At 68.3% G+C, this 18,115-nt stretch overlaps 1 protein-coding gene across 4 annotated transcripts in view; it reads right to left on the bottom strand.

Annotated features, from left to right (window-relative positions):
- Nucleotides 1–17,858, bottom strand: part of CEP170B (centrosomal protein 170B) — a 28,179-nt gene extending 10,321 nt beyond the window's left edge. Inside the window, exons 1-10 of one of the 4 annotated variants that reach the window (XM_032341561.1) lie at nt 17,787–17,858; nt 17,724–17,756; nt 13,458–13,589; nt 5,867–5,956; nt 4,298–4,376; nt 3,429–3,487; nt 2,405–2,543; nt 1,627–1,731; nt 983–1,480; nt 12–736 (exon numbers count right to left, since the gene is read on the bottom strand). In XM_032341561.1, coding sequence (XP_032197452.1) covers nt 12–736; nt 983–1,480; nt 1,627–1,731; nt 2,405–2,543; nt 3,429–3,487; nt 4,298–4,376; nt 5,867–5,956; nt 13,458–13,562 — 1,800 coding nt within the window. In that variant the 5' untranslated portion in view covers nt 13,563–13,589; nt 17,724–17,756; nt 17,787–17,858. Of the gene's footprint in view, nt 1–11; nt 737–982; nt 1,481–1,626; nt 1,732–2,404; nt 2,544–3,428; nt 3,488–4,297; nt 4,377–4,499; nt 4,781–5,866; nt 5,957–13,457; nt 13,590–16,499; nt 16,687–17,723; nt 17,757–17,786 lie in introns of those variants that run through there. The other 3 variants (XM_032341558.1, XM_032341559.1, XM_032341560.1) reach the window with 3 other exon arrangements.
- Nucleotides 17,859–18,115: the final 257 nt, after the last annotated feature.

Below are 18,115 nucleotides of genomic sequence, written 5' to 3'. Positions count from 1 at the left end.
GCCCTGCAGACCTGGTCGATCATCTGGCGGGCCTCCTCCACCTCCGGGTCCGGCCCCTCTGTCTCGATGGTGTAGGTCCCCGCGTCACTCAGACTGTCGTCCTCATCCTGTCTGCGAGCCTTGGTCAGCTGGGGGTCGGCGGGGGGCGGTGGAGGGGTCGCAGGGGCCACAGGGCTGGCCCCTCGGGGTGTCTCGGGGGCCGGGGATGCTGGGGATGCCCGGTCAGGGCTGGGCCGGGCGGCCGGAGAGCCCTCCCGCAGGCACTGGGCCATGAAGTCCTGGGCCAGACGGGAGCGACGCCCCACGCTGCCAAAGGGTCGCACGGAGCCCCGGGAGGCAGGCGAGGGGCCCCCCGGACGCTCCTCCGTCTTCTCCCGCTTGAGCGAGCTGGCCCGCTGCGGCCCCGAGCCACCACCCGTGCCCCGCGCCGAGGCAGGAACACCTGAGCGGTCTCTGTCTGCCGGCCCGGGGCCTCGGCGTCTGTCGGCCTTGGGATCCCCGGAGGGGGTGTGCGTGAAGGACTGGGACCGCTTCTTGCGGGGTGTATCCTGGTCAAAGAACTCGATGACGAAGGCTTGCTGGTTGTGCAGCAGCTCCTGGGGGTCACGTTTCATCTGCCTCTGCAGCCGCACCGGTCCCCCGCCGCCCTCTGCGGGGACCCCAGCTGATGCCGCCGCTGCCGCCTTGGCCGTGGGGTCCTCCGAGTCGCTCTGGGTGCCATCCTCGTGCTTGTGGCCTGGGGGTGGGGGGACCGCAACGCATCAGGCCAAGGGAAAGGATGCAGTGGTCCTGGGGGGCAGAGGGGCTCTTCACCCCTCCCCAAGCTGTCCCGGACAGCACACTTCATGGGACCCCCGCCCCCGTGGGGAGGTGAGCACCGGGAGCACACCTGCAACCCAGTGCACGCAGAAACCAGCCCCAGGGAGGAGGGCACCCCACCAGGAGGCAAAGATGCTGCGGCCCCAGCCCACCCAGAGCTCACCCTTCAGGGTGCGGGTGTGGATGGGCAGGTCGCTCTTGGTGCTGTGCCGGTCCTCGCCCGGGCCCGCCCGGCACAGCAGGCTTGGGTCATTCTGCACCAGCCAGTCGGCCACCTTGGTCTCGGCAGACACGGCCTCCACAGGTGTGGCCTCCTTGCCCAGGGGCCTCCTCTGCCGCAGTGAGAACTTGGTGACGTGGTCCTTGATGGTCACCTTGCCGGGGCTGCAGTCGTCGAACTCGATGGTGAAGGAGGCGTGGCTCTGCACCACGGGGGCCGCCCCACCCCCGCTGGGCTCCGTGTCCTTGGTGGGTGCCTCCTGGGCCGCCCCCTCGGGGGGCCGCGGCGGTGGCGGTGGCGGGGACGGAGCCTCTTTTGTGGGGATCTCAAAGTAACTGGGCTCCCGCCGGAACGGGAAGCCCTGAGGCTCCGCCGCAGCCCGGAACCCGGCCATAGTCGCAGAGAGCTCCCCGTCCGGCTGCACCAGCTCCTTGGGCCGCTCTGGGTTGGGAGTGAGAAAACACGTCCCCGGGGGCTGCAGGGTGGCGGCCTCCACCCACCCCGCCACCAGCAGCGTCCGCCGTCTCCCCCGGAACGGGCCCTCCCGCCGGGCCCCCTTCAGGGGGTGCGGGGCCTCTGGGACCTACCGGCGTAGGGCTCCTCCCGGCGCCGGTCCTCGAGGGGGCTGCCGCCGTCCTCCTCTCCCCACCAGGAGGGCTGCCCGTACAGGGGTGTGCGGTAGGCCGCCGCCTCTGCACAAGGACCAGGAGCTCGAGCCGGTCCCTGAGCCCCAGTGCAGACAAGGGCTGGGAAGGCTCGGGGCTCTGGGGGTCCCCAGGGTCACCTCCCAGCTCAGCCCAGGACCCTGCCCTGGTGCACCAACTTGGTCACTCGAAGGCCCGTTTCCACGTCCACAGCAGGTGGTGCTCGCCGCCCCCGGCCCCGCCCTGGCCTCCCGTGCAAGAGGCTCACCTGGGGCACCACAGCCCTCGGCACCCCCGACCTGGGAAACAACCTCTCCAGCCCTCCCCGAGCCCTCTGCCCCAGAGCCTGCCCGCTGGAAGGGCAGGTGGACAGCAGGGTCTGCACCCAGGGTGGGTCTCTCCAAGGTCTGTAAGCGACTTGAGCCACAGAGCGGCGGCCCTGAAGGGGGGCCCCACCCACCAGGCAGACCGGGCCACACAAGGCACAGGGGGCAGTGCCCACGGCGGGTGTGTCTCGTGCGGCTGTGGGGTGTGTGGACGCCTGAGCCCACAGGACGGCAGCTCAGTGCTCTGGCTGCCCAAGAGGCTGCCGGGCAGCATCAAGGGCTATACTGGAACACGGCCCAGAGCAGACGGATCAAAGCCCACCATGGGGGAGGCCCGTGGGGGGCAGGCCTGTGTGCACGTCCCCCCCGGGACCCCGCCACGACGCTGACCTTACCTGCTCCCGGCCTCCGGTCCCCCCTCTCCGGCCTGGGGGCCGAGGACTCACAGCAAGGGGCATGCTGGGGCGGGGCCTCGCCCTTCCCAGGCGCCAGGCCCCGGGCGCTCACCTGCAGCTGGCTGGTGTACTTCTCGTGCTGCGGGCGGCGGGGGGGCGGTGAGGGCCGGGCCAGCTCGGGAGCACCCCCAGGGCAGCTGCCTCCCTCTGGCTCCAGAGAGGGCTGGGACTGGCCCCATGCGCCACGAGGCCTCCTTCACAGCCCCCACGGAGGGGACATCCCAAGGCTTGAAGCTGGGGGGTTCCTCACGGCCACAAAGCTTCCGAGAAGAAGCTGGGGTTTGCTCGGGTCGGGGAGGCAGGGCTGGGCGGCAGTCATCAGAGGTGACAAGCAATGCCCACTCAGGACCCACGAGGCAAGGGCGGGATGGGCCCCAGGCCACGGAGGACGCTGCTCAGGGGCCCCGGAGGTGTGGGGCAGCGGTCTGTCCGAGCCCGTGGACGCAGGGCCCGCCCGGCTGAGCTCTGTGGCTGTCAGACCCAGGCTCACATCGGCTGTGTGACTCTGCGCAGGCCACCCACAGTTCGTTTAAAGATGGGGCTAAGGCTAGTGTCTCCCACAACGGGCTCCCGGGGAAAGCACTGGGCGAGCTCCCCCAAGTCAGTGCTCTGTGACTCCCGCACTATCAAGCAAGGGGAGAGGACAGGTCCCACCTGCCACGGCCGCCGACCCAGGTCCCTACTTTCTGTCCTGGACACCACCTGTGGTAGCCTGACTGGGGTCCTCCTCAGCACCCAAGATGCCCCTGGGCCTCCCTCCCCCAGCCACCTGCAGCTGCATTAACCCCGGGGAGGGGGGGGATCCTCCCCACCGGCCAGACTGGGCCGTCCTGCAGGACAGGCCAGGCCAGGCCGGGCTGACTCATGGTACCACAGCCAGGCCGAGGGAGCCAGGAGGCGTGGGAGTGAGGACGGGTGCAGGGTGCAGGGGTGCCGGGGCCTCCGGCGGGGCGTCGGCACTGACCCTGAGTGCCTCCTCGGGGACCCGGTGCTGCACCCGCTCCAGGACGTACATGTTGGAATGTAGCCGGGAGTTAAGGCAAACCCAGAGCAGAAGAGCCAGGACGGCCTCTGCACGAGGCGGCGGGACCACGCGGTTGGGGATTCTCCGCAGCAGGACGTGCACACAACTCGGGAGCAGGTCAGACAGAGCAGTGAGGTGTGGGGGGGGCTGCGCTGGCCCCCACGCCCACTTGTGCACCAGGCCCGTGTCCGCACCACACTGAGTCGGAGAAGCGGGACCAGGGCCACGCCAGATCACAGGTCACACCCACGCTGGTACTGTGCACGCGCCCTTTAACCCCTCCGCCAAGGGCATGCAGGGCCGGCAGGGGACGTGCCCAGGAGCCACACCACACAGCTAGCTCCCAGCTCCTCCCTAGACCACCCCTCTGCGCTGGCTCCCAGGGATCTAGGGGACGGAAGGGCCTCAGACAGCGGCTGGGTCCACCCCCACAGGCAGCTGTGCCAACAAGAGTGCCGGCTGAGGAGAGCAGAGCACATGCTCCCGCCATGGCTATGGGTCCCCAGGACGACCACGCAGCCCCCACTCACGCATGGTCTGAGCACGGAACGCCACGCCTGGGCAGGCCCCTGGTCACTGGGGACCCTGGGTCCCAGGGGGGCTCACTTGTTCCTGGGGCTCTGTGTAAACTCAGGCCAGGATGCAAGAAGCAGGTTCCTATGATCAGGGTGTCTGTCAGGGGGCCAGGGGCTGGGGTCACACTGGCGACTGTCTCATGCCCGCGGGCCCCAGCTGCGCTGCGACAACGGTGCGACTGAGGCCAGAAGGCGGCCCCCATCCGAGGGAGGAGCACAGCCAGGAAAGGATATCATAGCCAAATCGGACGGCGTCATGAAGCTTCAGCGGGACGTACTTCTGGTCCGGGATGCGCACGTCATTCACAAATGTCTGCAGAGGGAACAGGTGGCAGGGCCAGGCCAGCAGCAGGCAGGGCCCCCCAGGGGGGTCCCCTCCTTCCCTGCTGCTCTGGACCAGGCACTGTCCCTCCAACACACGTGCACCCAGCCTCACCCCTGCAGGGAGCATGGGACAGGTGCCTGCTGAAGGACTGGCCTTGCCCAGCGCCCAGGACCCTGAGGTGGCCGAGGGATGCCCACGGGCCGGCCCCATGGCAAGGCTGGCCAGGCTGAGTGAGGCTGCCTGCTCCTCCAAAACCCTCTTCCCCCAACCAGAGCCGCCACGGACTGGCCACGGGCACTGCGCTCTGGCCAGATGATGACTCTCAGGGCCTTGGGGGCCAGCCAGATGACAGGAGACAGAGGAGCTTGGGCATGGCAACTGTGCCGTTGTCACTAGAAGGTACGAGAACCAGGGAGGACCCGTTACAGGACGGAAGGGGGTCTCCGGAGCGAGCAGGAGGGCAGGCCCCCAGGGAGGGGTCCCAGGCCAGGGCTGGGCCGTGCAGGGACGACCCAGCCGGGTGGCAGAGAGGGCTGGAAGCCCGGCAGCGTCAGGCTGGATGTGCCGTGGGTGACGCAGGAGTTCTGGGAGCTCAGAGCCAGGAGCAGAGGGCAGCACGCCTGGCAGAGTGCAGCCTGTCAGCTCGAGCCTGTGGCTTGGTGCTCCACAAGCAGGTAAGACTGGGTCCTCATATGTGGACATCACACAAGCCTCCACACCACGCACCAGGCCCGCAGCCCTGGGGACCCTCTCTGAGCCGCGGCGATCTGGGGGCCAGGACCCCCGTGCAGCCCCATGCAGTGAGGACCACTCTGGCTTCTGTGAGGGCCAGCAGAGGAGGGGCTCAGGGGCAGACCCCCAGAGCCTGAGACCGCTCCCGGGGAGCCCCGTGGAGGATGTGGTGAGGTGTGCCCAGCACTCGGCAGCCTCAGGCTGCTGCGGGACCCCCCCCAGCTCACGATGAAGAGAGCAGACCTCACGCGTGGGAAGCACGGGGCGGAAGGCCGGCCTCGGGCAGGTGCCTGTCCACCAAACACAGAAGGAAACCACACGACCACACGGCCAGACACTGGACCCCGCAGGGACCCCTCACCGGACCCCTCCCCACTCACACGGGAGCTCACACCGCCCCCAGGACAGGGTGTCGCGGCAGACAGCCTGCAGGGGGTCCAACACGGGAGGGACCACAGCAGGTGGGCAGGGCTGGGGTGGGCCGGGGAGAGGAGCGGGGCCCATCAGAAGGGGGGTCACTAAGAAGAGTGGGGTCAAGGCGGACGAACAGGCCATGATGGGGGACAGGCTGCAGAAGGAGCTGGAGTGCGGCTGGTATGGGGCGGGGCGTCAGGAAGAGGGGCGGGGCCAGCAGAGGGGCGGAGTCCGGAAGGGGCGGGGCCAACACCAAGGGAGGGTCGCGAAGGGGGGGGCCAGCACAGAGGGAGGGGTTACGAAGGGCCGGGCCCCTTGCCCGAGGCACTCACCCCGTTCAGGCTTCCCAGGTCCTTCACCCAGTGCTCGTCCCTGTCCTGGTCGTAGTTGATGACGGCGTGCTGCTTGTCCACGCTGCGGGACTGGGAACACACGGGTCGCCTTCAGCGCGCCCGGCGGGCTGCGTCAGGCCCAGGACGGGGAGGACGGCCCGGCGGGAGCCTCATCCACCCGACGTCAATGTCAACACCAGCCGCCTGGGCCTGGGGGCCCACAAGGTCCAGCCCACGCCCCCACACCTCGAGTGTGGGTGTCCCAGAGAGCCCACCCCGGCCTGACTCAACCATCCCAGCCACGGGAACAGGCCACAGGAACTCGCGGAGAGGCCAAGGCCAGGTCCTCCCACCCCCAGCGACCACCCGGGCCCTCCTTTTCTGTCCCTCTTTAGCACCAACCGGCCAGTGCTCCCCTCAAGCCTGGGTTAGCCAGAGGAAGGGCAGGGAGCCTCCTGCCATCTGGCACATGCCGCTCCCTCCCAAGGGCAGGTGGGGGCAGGCAGAGCCACAGAGAGGACAGCAGCACTGTAGTGGGGCAGCTCACAGACAGGCCTCCCCCTCACTCCCGGCCGGCCGCACAGGGCACAGCCTCTCCCCGTGCTGGCCAGGCACGTGCAGGATGGATCTCAGACCCTCTGCCTACATGTCCGGGCGCACAGGCCTCACGCACACCCCAAACACACACACATGTGCCCGCTGTCCCTCACCCCCAACCCTCCCAGGACCCTTCCCCAGGCCAGTCACCGGGCCCCCTCCCGCAGTCGGCTGCAAGATCGAGACCATCCCCAGCACGCCTCTCTGCTGCGGCACTCGGGGCCCAGAGCAGGGACAGGGTCACGGGGCCACGTTCCCTCGGCCGAGACACTGCCAGCCCAGGCCACGTCCCCCAGCCACAGGTCAGTAGTCCCAGCCCAGAGTCCACCACCACTGCCCACCTCACACCCGCTCTGCCAGAGGCCCAGGCGTCTGCATCCATCTCTTGCCACCTAAGGAGACACAGGCCTGCGGACCGGCCCGAGATGCCGGCAGAACCATCCATCTGGATGCTCACACCGGCTGGGACAGCACAGGACCCCCACACCTCCCTCCAGAGCCCCCGTGTGGGACCGACAGGCTGCACAGCGGCTCTCCACCACCTGGCTCCGGATGGCCCCTAGCCCACGAGGTCGTGCCCCAGGACCTCATGCCCTGTGTCCCCACACCGCCAGGCTTCTCTGTTCCCACAGGTGAGGACCCAGACCCTCCCTCCCTAAGGCAACTGCCCCCACAGAACCCACGATCTCCCTGGCTTCCAGGAGGGGCCCCGGCACCCTCCCAAGGACTAGAAGCCCCCAGGGCAGGGCTTCCTGTCTCATCCAGAGCCAGGGACACAGCAAGGCGGGGGTGTGGTGGGCAAGGGCTCTGGCCCAGCCCCACCCTGTCCCAGGTTCCTCAGCCTGGCAGATGCGCAGAGACCCCTGGAGGGCTGGGCATCGTAGGCAGGGCTCGTGGGGGCCGTGGCCCTCACCCGCAGCAGAAGCCTCCATGCTCCAGCCCTGCCTGTGCTCAGAGGCCCCAGGTGGCCAACTGGACCCACAGGATGCTGTCACGGCGGGTGTCCCGGGGGGTGGCATCAAGATGAACGGGGCGCAGGACCCACACCTCATCCTGCTGCAGACCCTCAGTCCTCTGGAAGGAAGAGGGATACAGGGGCCATGCAAGGTGCCCAGCAGCGCCAGCTGGAGCCACCCTGACACCGCGGCCATCCCTGGGCCATTGGCCCCAGGGCTGCTCAAGGGGGCCAGGTCAGCAGCGCAGGCGGCTGCCAGCACCTGCCCCGAGGGGCCCCCAGGACAGCCTGGCGGGGCTCCCGCTGCCAGTGCACCTGCAGCAACAGCTCTCCAACAGGGCGGGGCGGGGGGGACATGACTCTGACCTTGAGACCTACTGCTCACTCCCCAGGCCTCACCTCTGCCCCCACCCCGATCTCCTCACGCAGAGGCGGCACCTGCAGCCGGACAGCTCTGGCCACAGCCTCTTCCCTGGGTGTGAGGCACCCCTCCTGCATCAGACTCCCCTGCCTGTCCGGGATGCGGCCGGCCCGGCGCTCACCTACCCCAGCCAGCCCTGCACGGCAGCCGCCCCACCCCCTGCCCTGGCCTGGGCCTCCCGCACCGGCACAGGCGGAGGACCCTGGCACGCCCTTACCTGGGCCTCAGGCTCCGGGCTGCAGCGGGACTGACAGGACCCAGCAGCTGGCTGGGGCAGCCCCAGCGCTCAGGCTCGCCTCAGCCCCAGGCCCTGAGCCGCCCGTCTGGGCAGCCCACGAGCAGCTGCCGCGACTCCCCAAGTGCAGCCAGGCTGTGCGGAGAACAGTGCTTGCCGCGCGGGGTCTGGGGGATTGCCTCCTCCTGCGCCCCCTCCCACGCACCTCCCAGGGCTCGAGAATGGGCCAGCCACCCGCCGCAGCCCCGCCACACACCCCGGCGCCAAAGGGCCCCGGTCTCTGGAAGGTGAGCCTGGGGGTGGGCTGTGGCCATCATGCTGCCAAGTGTCGGTCCGCAGGGGCGCTGCCAGCCTGGGACGGGCCCTGGGCAGGGGTGCACCACCCCAGCATGCAGCACAACACAGGCCGGCCCGAGGCGGGCAGGGGCGGGCAGGAGCAAGGGCACACTGCCCCTCAGGCTTGGACGCGCCACCTCCGCCAAGGAGGAACTCCCTAGAGGGACTTCCGGGCTGACCTCCCAGCCCGAGCCCCCCACTGCCCCCCGCCCAAGCCTCAGACTCCCGACTCCCGGCCACAGCCCAGCCGGGCCCTATCGGACTCCTCCTGCCCCGTCCCCCAGGCAGGCAGCAGCCGGGGGTCCAGAGCCTCCCACCACACCCCTTGCCCGCAGACGCCCGCTGGCCCTCCCCGGCAGCCTGTCCCCCGCGGCCATCTTTCTCCTGCCCTCCCAGCCCCGTCAGTCCTGCCCATCACTGTCTGCAGAAACTTCCTGAGGCTCCTGGCCAGCATGAGAGGAAAGGCTGGCCTTGTCCCATGAGCCACAGGCCACGGAGGCCTCTCCAAACCGTCTTCCTGCCCTGGCCAGGCGAGCCCTCGGGCCAGACTGCTCTGCGGTTCTGGAGATGCCACGCCCATTCTTGGACCTGGGCCCTTCACCCACGACCACCACCCTCTCTGTGCCCTCCTTCCTTGCCCCCCCCAGCCATCTTCCGGCTTCTTGGACCTTGCACAGTGTTCCCCCATGTGCCCTCAGAGCCTGGGCCGACCCCTCCAGCCCCCAGGCCTAGCCCCCACTCCCGCCCAGGGCTCTAGCACCAGGCACGGCTGCTGCAAGCCCCCTTCCCAGACAGCGGGTAGCAGCAGGACTGATGGGAAGCAGGCAAGAGGGACCCCAGCTCCGGAAACCCTCCCAGCCCCGACGTCCCAAGCCAGAAGCAGACCCCAGTTCCACCAGGCCCAAATGCTCAGAGGCTAGACAGCCACCTGAGCCGGGACCACCATGGACAGGTGGGGCCGGCATGTGTGCAGGGGGCTGCCGGCGTGGGGCTGTAGTCTCTGCAGGAGAACGTGAGCAGATAGACACCCGCTGCCACACCCCTACAGGGCAAACTGGGCAGAGGCGGGGAAGCCACGTGTGTGCAGGGGCACACAGACACAGAGACACGCATGGGCACACACACATGTGCACAGGCACAGAGACACACATGGGCACACACACACGTGCACGGGCACAGAGACACGCATGGGCACACACACATGTGCACAGGCACAGAGACACGCATGGGCACACACACACGTGCACAGGCACAGAGACACGCATGAGCACACACAGACATACACAGGCACAGAGACACGCATGGGCACACACACATGTGCACAGGCATAGAGACACGCATGGGCACACACACACGTGCACGGGCACAGAGACACGCATGGGCACACACACACGTGCACAGGCACAGAGACACGCATGAGCACACAAAGACATACACAGGCACAGAGACACGCATGGGCACACACACGTGCACGGGCACAGAGACACGCATGGGCACACACACATGTGCACAGGCACAGAGACACACATGGGCACACACACACACGTGCACGGGCACAGAGACACACATGAGCACACACAGACATACACAGGCACAGAGACACGCATGGGCACACACACATGTGCACAGGCACAGAGACACGCATGGGCACACACACATGTGCACAGGCACAGAGACACGCATGGGCACACACACACACGTGCACGGGCACAGAGACACGCATGAGCACACACAGACATACACAGGCACAGAGACACGCATGGGCACACACACACGTGCATGGGCACAGAGACACGCATGGGCACAGGCACAGAGACACGCATGGGCACACACACACGTGCACGAGCACAGAGACACGCATGGGCACACACACATGTGCACAGGCACAGAGACACGCATGGGCACACACACAAACGTGCACGGGCACAGAGACACGCATGGGCACACAAAGACATACACAGGCACAGAGACACGCATGGGCACACACACACACGTGCACGGGCACAGAGACACGCATGAGCACACACAGACATACACAGGCACAGAGACACGCATGGGCACACACACACGTGCACGGGCACAGAGACACGCATGGGCACACACAGACATACACAGGCACAGAGACACGCATGGGCACACACACAAACGTGCACGGGCACAGAGACACGCATGGGCACACAAAGACATACACAGGCACAGAGACACGCACGGGCACACACACACGTGCACGGGCACAGAGACACGCATGAGCACACACAGACATACACAGGCACAGAGACACGCATGGGCACACACACACACGTGCATGGGCACAGAGACACGCATGGGCACACACACACGTGCACGGGCACAGAGACACGCATGGGCACACACAGACATACACAGGCACAGAGACACGCATGGGCACACACCCACGTGCACGGGCACATGCCCCGCATCACAGCACTGGGCCCCCGGTGGCAAGGGCCAGGGCAGGCAGCCCGCGTGCACACTCATGCTCGCGTCAGTCCGTACACGCCACCGGGGCACTGGCTCTGTGCCGGGCTCAGAAAGCGGGGGGCAGCACAGGCCCCTGCACGGCCCTCCGCTGCCTCCCCGCACCACCTCCTCCCTGCACCCAGCACCTCTGCTGGCCCCCCGCACCCCTCCTGAGAGGCCCACTGGCCCCACCGCCCTCCATCCTGTTCCCAGCACCGACTCCCGCAGACCTCCGCCCTTGGGACTCATCCGGTCCCTGCTGACATGGCTGTGGCCGGCCCCGCTCCGGGAGCAGCGACCCGGGAAGGCAAGGTCTCTGCAGGTCGGCCAAGCGGCAACACGGGGGTGAGGACACGGAGCCTCCAGAGGAGAGCACGAGGCAGGCGGGGGTGAGAAGGACCTGCCTGGGAAGGATGGGGGGCAGCCGTAGGGCAAGGCTGGGACCCACCGGTGTGCCTGCCCCTTGAGCCAGTGCGGCGACAGAGCCACCTGCGGATAAGGGAGAGGGAAGGTCAGGGTGTGTCCCCGGACCGCTGGTGGGGACGCTGGTGGGGACGCTGCTAGGGGATGGAGGATGGGGCTTCTGCACAGAGCTTGGGCCGCCTCGGTGACGCCCACACAGGCTATGAACGCAGGTGACAGAGGCCGGGGACAGGACAGGCAAGGACACCACGGGAATCACCCGAACAGATGAGAAAACTAAGGCACAGGTGTGACAGGACCCCCAGGAGACACAAGGGGTGGACCCCCAGGAGCTCGGGGCCGGGCAGGAAAGGAGGCTGCAGGCGTGGACAGCAAGCATGGTCTCCTGGAGCCTCAGTTTCCCCAGGTGCCCGAGGACAGCAAGGGGAGGAACACAGGTGCACCTGAGCCAGGGGCTGGCCCTGCGTGAAGGCTCCACCAATGACAAACCAGGGCCAGGAACAGGAACCAGACCCCAGAACCAGGAACCGGACCCCAAACAAGGAACCGGACCCCAAACTCACTCAAGCATCCCGATCCCCACCTCCTGACCCAGAAACCTCTCCACAATCCCTGGGGAGCCGGGCCTTGGCCCCCATCAAATGCTGCCTCCTCCAAGAGGCCCTCCTGACCACCCTAGGAAGACCCGCAAAGCACGAACACACTACCCAGGCGCACAGCACCTTGCCGGGGCTTAGAGACTCAGCATGCTTCCAGACCCGCCTCCAGTGACAGAGAACGGGGCTCCGGTTCCGAGTCACCATCAGGATCCGCCAGACACATCCAGACCTCAACAGGCGGCTCAGGGCGCCAGGGGTGCGACCCACAGCCCGCGGTCTGCTCTGTGCGCACCACACGCTCGGGGCCCCCTTCTATCTGCCAATGGGTTTCTGTAAGTCGAGACCATCTCATGACATGTGGAAGCCACAGGACGCTGAGATTTCGATGCCCACAGAGAGGGTTCCCCGGCGCTACCTGCGCAACTGCTCTCAGGCCGCTGCTTCCGGACGCCGGCAGAGCGGTCGCCACCGAGGCACTGTGTGGCCCAAGAGGCCTCCAGGACGCACCCCGGTCTTTACAGAAGACAGGTGCTCACCCCCATACAATCACCGACTCAGTTTCTCCAGCAGCCAGAGGCACGAAGAGACGTAAGACGACAGACGGTTCTGGATCAAAGACACTCAGAAGGCCCAGACACCTGTGCGACTGGGGCACTTTGCTGGTCTAGTCAAGCAAGTCTGAGGACCCTCAGGGCAAGCCAGGGTGTCCGGACAAGGACGGGTCTGTCCTCAAGAGAGGGACACTGACACCTGCTGCCCAAGCGTGCGTGCCCACAGTGGCACCCCCGGCGGCAGCCCAAGGCCCGGCGGCCCAGGGAGCGGGCGACAACAGCCGGCCCTGCACAAGGGAGCCACGGCCTGCGCGAGGCCTCTCCCTGCACCCGAGAGGCCCGCCCAGGACACCTGTTTCCTTCTGAGGGTCCCACAGTGGGGGGCGTGGAACTTGGGGGGCTTTAAGGGCCCACGTGCCATGTGGGGGGAGCAGGGCTGCAGGAAGCCTGACTCAATCAGACCCATGAAGCACAGGGAAAAGGACACTAACCCTCCTTGCTCCCAGACACACGAGCCCGGTGACAGCCAAACCCACACTCCAAAACCGAGGGCCTGAGACGGCCAAGAGCACGGTGCCCTGGCCCCACCAGGTTTCTCCGGCAGAGAAAGGACCCTTCCCTGCCCTTGGGTGCCTCAGAGGGGCAGGGCCTTCCCCAGGCAGCTCCAAGATTCCCAGCTGGCTCGGGGGCCTCCCACTCCGTGCAATGGCCCAATGGGGCCCCAGACAACAAAGCTATGGATAGGTCCGCTTTCCAGCACCTTCCAAAGGTGGGTCCCTGATGCCCTGAGAACCCGAGAGGAGCCTCAACACTCTCCTGTCCGAGACAGTCCACGAGGCAGAGGCAGGGACCCACCGTGCGAGCCCACGCTCGGGCCCGCACACCTGCACCTGCGGGGCCAGGGCCGCCTGGAGGGCTCCCCGCTGGTGTCCCCCACGAGCCGGACAGGCGGCCTGGCCCGGGCCCACCCCCGCCTCTCAGCCCGGAGCGGCTCACCTGCAGCATGAGCTCACACTCATCCCGTCCCACGAAGATGAGCTCTCGCGGGAGCCGGTGGCGGGTGCCGCTGCTGCTCACCAGGAACCAGGATGTGACGCTCATCTTGGCACCGGCCAGGCCCGTGCGGCCCTACGGGGAAGAAGACGTGAGAGCTGCCTTCCCGCCCTGGGCCCCAGGCCCTGGACACAAAAGGCCCAGCCCAGATCCTACCCCCGCCACCCGCCAAGGCTCGAGCACCCCCATGGCCACTCAGCGGCCACTCCCAGAAACGCTGGGCCCCGGCCATACGAGGCCACCTGCCCGTCCCTGCAAACGCCTACCCCTATATTCTCCCGTCCTCCCTGTGCTCTAGGCCCCTCTCCCCTCCCTCCTAGGTGCCAGCTGCTGAGTCTAGGAGGGAGGAGGCCGGGCCACACTGCCCACATGTGGAGCCGCACATGTCCTCAAAACCCGAAAAGGAACAGGGACTTGGCGGCCCATCGGGGTGCCCACGACCCCAGACCCAACCCCACCCCAGGAAATAAACTCTGCCCCAGGGTTTGGGCTGCCCTAGCCGGACACTCGGGGATGCACTGGCAGGTGGGCCAGGGGAAGACACCCGAGGACAGGAGCCCTGAGCCATCAACACACCGGTCACTTAGACAGCCCTTGAGGACCACTACAGCCATCCTGCTGAGGTCCCCCAGCCAGGACAGTACCAGGTGACCATGGCAGCATGTGACAGAGGTAGTGCCTGGTGCCCGAGATCCCGAGGGCATCGTGACACACTGGTATGGCCCAGATGGGCACGGAAACCCCATGGTAGCTTGGGGGGCACAGTGGGGGCAATTTGAGTGACAACAAGGGCCAATGTCACCAAAGACCAGGCCCTGGGGCAACCTGAGGCCCCATGCAGCCCCCCCACCGACACACACACACACACACTCTCACACAGGTGTCTTGCTTACCCAGAGCCCCAGAGAAGGGCTGTGTCACTGCCGTGGGCCCTGTACATAGACGACAAACGTACATACGCGTGTACATGTCCCACGTGTACACATGGGACACACATGTGCACCCAGAGCACAGCCCACTAGTGTCCCAGCCACTCCTCTCCACACACACACACACTGAACAGATCACATGGGAGCACTGCTGGGTGCCAGAGGTGTCCTAAGCTCTGAGATAGCCGGGGCCTGCGCCACGGGCCTTCCCGCCAGCTGGTGAGGCAGGCGGCAGAGGTGGAAAGCTCTGCGAAGGTGTACATGTCTTAAAGGGAAAATGAAGACGTGGGGGAGCAATGGGGGGGGGTCTGGGAAGGTTCCCTGGGATGCTGACATGTGAGCGATGCCAGGAACAGGGCAGGGCCGGGTGGATGGAAGCGGCCGTGCGGGCGGCGGCGGCTGGGTCCAGGCAGAGGGAAGAAACCAGTCCAGAGACACAGGTCACAAGGTGTGGGGAGTCCTGTGGTGGGTGCTGGAGGCAAAAGGTAGTTCCAGGACCTGCTTCCGCTGTGGCAGGCTCAGTGCGAAGAGAGAATGGGCAGCCTTGTCCACAAGTCATAATGAATTTCAAAAACACCTCTGTGCCAGAGGGCCAGTGAGCAGCAGAGCGTGGGGCCTGAGCAGGGGACACAGTGGAAGGGCGTGGGTCGGCGCCCCGTGGCCAGCCCTGGAGGTCCTGAGGCCCAGACATGACTCAGAGAATGGAGCACGGACAGGAGGTAAGACGATAAGGGAGAGAATTGACGGTGGGTGCAGTGGGGGGTCCCCAGTCCCTGTTCCTGCAGTACCCACGCCCAGAGGCCCCAGCTCTCAGCTCCCTTCGGGCCAGGTGGTGAGCAAAGCCAACACCAGGACCCACCAGGCCACGGAGACCCAAGCGACCCCACGACATAGCCTCATGTCACCTGGGGCAAGAAGGTGGGAAAAATCCAGGCCAGGAGAAGTCTGCCAGAACCCCCTCCCCAGAGCCCCGGGCACTTCGTCTGAGTCCAGCCAGAGGAGCAGGCACTAGAGGCCAAAGGAGTGGGGACCTCCACCATCACTGCCCTGCAGGGCTCTGGGGGCCTCCACAACCCCAACCTACTCTAAAACCCCTCCTCAGGGCCATGGGAGTAGGGACAGGTGGGGACAGGCTTTCTGCGGCAGAGCCCCAGCCCCATCCGAGCCGTTCCCAGCCCCCACATCCCGCCCTCTCCATCACCTGCTACCGGCTCCCACAGGCAGCGACCCCACCCAGAGGAGGCCACAGCCTGGGTTTACAGCAAAGGGAGGCCAAGCCCCGGGACCCTGCTTCTGCCACCACCAGCCCATCCTGGAAAGGCTCAGGCCGGGAAGCCCAGGATGCTCCCAAACAGCCTGGGCTGGCCATCCCTGCTAGGAGGGGCAATAATAAACACCCCGAACTTGAACCCACGGCCGCCCCAGCCAGAAAAGCCACCGGCCCGGAGGTGAGGAGGGCCGGGGGAGCCGCCCGGGGCAGGGGCTGGGAGCCGGCGGGGACCCGGGGAGGGAACGGACGGGGGTCGGGTCCGGGCGCGGCAGGAGCTGGGGCGGGCGGGCGGCTGGAAGGAGCAGACGGAACGCAGGCCGGGAGCAGGCCGGGAGAGGAGGCAGCGACCGCGCAGAGGCGACGGCGACGAGGGAAATGAGGAGGAGGAGGAGGAGGGACCGCGGGAGGACAGGCCGGGCGGCGGCCGGGCCCGGAGGGGGAGGGAGCGGCGCCTTCTGAATCAGCGCTCGCCGGGGCAGCCATGGCCAAGCCGGTGCCTGGGCGGGGACCCCGGCGCGCAGGGCCTGCGCCCCCGTCTCCAGGCCGCGTAGACGCGCGCCGGGCGCCCCTCCAGGCCTGGCGCAGACCCGGGCCGCCTCCGCGGCGGGGGGGACCAGCCCGGCCAGGTACGCCCGCGGCCGCCGTCCCACGCCTTTGTCCGGCCCGGAGGAGACCCGCTCCCCCGGCTCCTGCCCCCCGCCCATCCCCATCCCCGCGCGGCCCGGCGGGCGCAGGTGCGGGCGCAGGGAGGCCCCGGCCGCGGCGGGCGCGGGGCGCGCGTCTTACCTGCGGCTCGGCCCCGGCTCGGCCCCGGCTCGGCCCCGGCTCGGCCCCGGCCCCGGCCCTCCCGCCCGCCGGCCGAGCGCTGGGCGGGGCCGCCGCCTAGGACATGCCCGGCGCGGCCCGCACGCTCGCGGCAGCCCCGGCCGAGCCCACGGGCGGAGCGGCGGCGCGGGCCTGGCGCGCGGGTCCCTGACGTCTGCGGGCGCCCCGCCCCCGCGCCCCGCCCCGCCCCGCGCCCCGCCCCCGCGCCCCGCCCCGCCCCCGGAAATCCAGGTTAGGGCGGGCCCCGGCGCCAGGTGCGCGCGGCGCTCGCCCCCGCCCCCCCGCGCGCCCCCCCCCCCCCCCGGTCCCCCGCAGACCCCTCCCCTCTCTGTGTCGGTCGGGTCCCCCGAGCTCACCACTAGGTCGCCCGCGTCCGCCCCCTCGTCTCTAGGTCCCACCCGCCGGCAGACCCCCCAGCTCACCTCCCGCTCCCCGCCCCGCGCTCGGCTGGGGGACCCGCCCCCGCGGGTCAAGCGGAACCTGGGGCCGGAGCAGCCCGGAGTCCGGGCCCTGGGCCGCAGGGTTAACGCTTAACCCCGCTCGGGGGGCGTTCCCCAGCCCCGAACCCTTAGCCCCGCCCGCCCAAATGAGGGTGGCGCTTGGGGGAGGGGAAGGGAGTCCCAGAGGCCCGTCGCCCCCCGCCCCGACCCTCCCTCCCGCGCCCCCAGCTCCCGGACACCTGGCGTTCCAGGCTGGGCTCGTGGGATGGGCTCGTGGGCGTTGACGGAGGCGTGGGCCGGGGGGCGCGGTGGGTCTGGGGGCCGTGGAGATGCTCCCGGCTCCGGGGGTCAGGGCTCCCGGGCTGCTTGCGGGCGTCGGGTGACCCGGGAGCTGGGACAGGGAAAGGGATTACGCTGGGGCGGGGGCAGCGTGGGAGACGTCTCCTACCTGCCCGCATCCTCCCGTCCAGGTGTGGGGAAGGTCTTGAGCAGAGGCTCGGGGCTGAGCAGGGCGGTGCGGGGAAGTCCCGCGGGCAGGGCTTGGGAGGGGGCTGTGCTGGGGAGCCTGGGCTCTGTGGCCCGGACCGCTGGGGCTGCGACGCTGCCCACCTGCCGTGCACCCGTGCGACAGTCCGCCCTCATGGTCCTCGGTCCCCACGAAACTCTCGTGCCGGGCCCTGACTGGGGGTGGGAGCAAGAAGCGGGGCGCGCACCTGGAGTATGGAAGGGAGCCCCAGGCACGTACCGTGTAGGTGGAAACCCACCCGCCGGGGCGGGGAGCGGCTGGGGCACTGCCTGGACTGTGCGGGGCAGCAGGCGCCCCCCACACACACTCTGGCCGGCACACAGGACCCCTGGTGGGAACACGGAGGCAGGGAACCCGGGCTTGAGGTGGTGGGAGGAGGAACAGGCCAGGGGAGGGACCTGCCGCTGGGTGATCAAGAAGTTTGGACTTGGTCCCAAGGGCAACGTGGCGCCGCAGGAGAGTTTCATGCCAGCCGAGACGCGCCCTGATGAGGGTATTAGCTCTGGGTGCCCAAGAGGGTGGGTGGCGGGGGGTGTGGGAACGGTCAGGTATCCAGCCAGAGGCCCTGCGCTAGAAGCGGTGGGGGCTGAGGAGCGGGAAGAGAACGGAGT

This window comes from Mustela erminea, chromosome 5, assembly GCF_009829155.1.
Source record: "Mustela erminea isolate mMusErm1 chromosome 5, mMusErm1.Pri, whole genome shotgun sequence".
Taxonomy (NCBI): Eukaryota; Metazoa; Chordata; class Mammalia; order Carnivora; family Mustelidae; genus Mustela; species Mustela erminea.
Note: the sequence above shows the minus strand (reverse complement) of the source record. Positions and strands in the feature narration are given on the sequence as shown.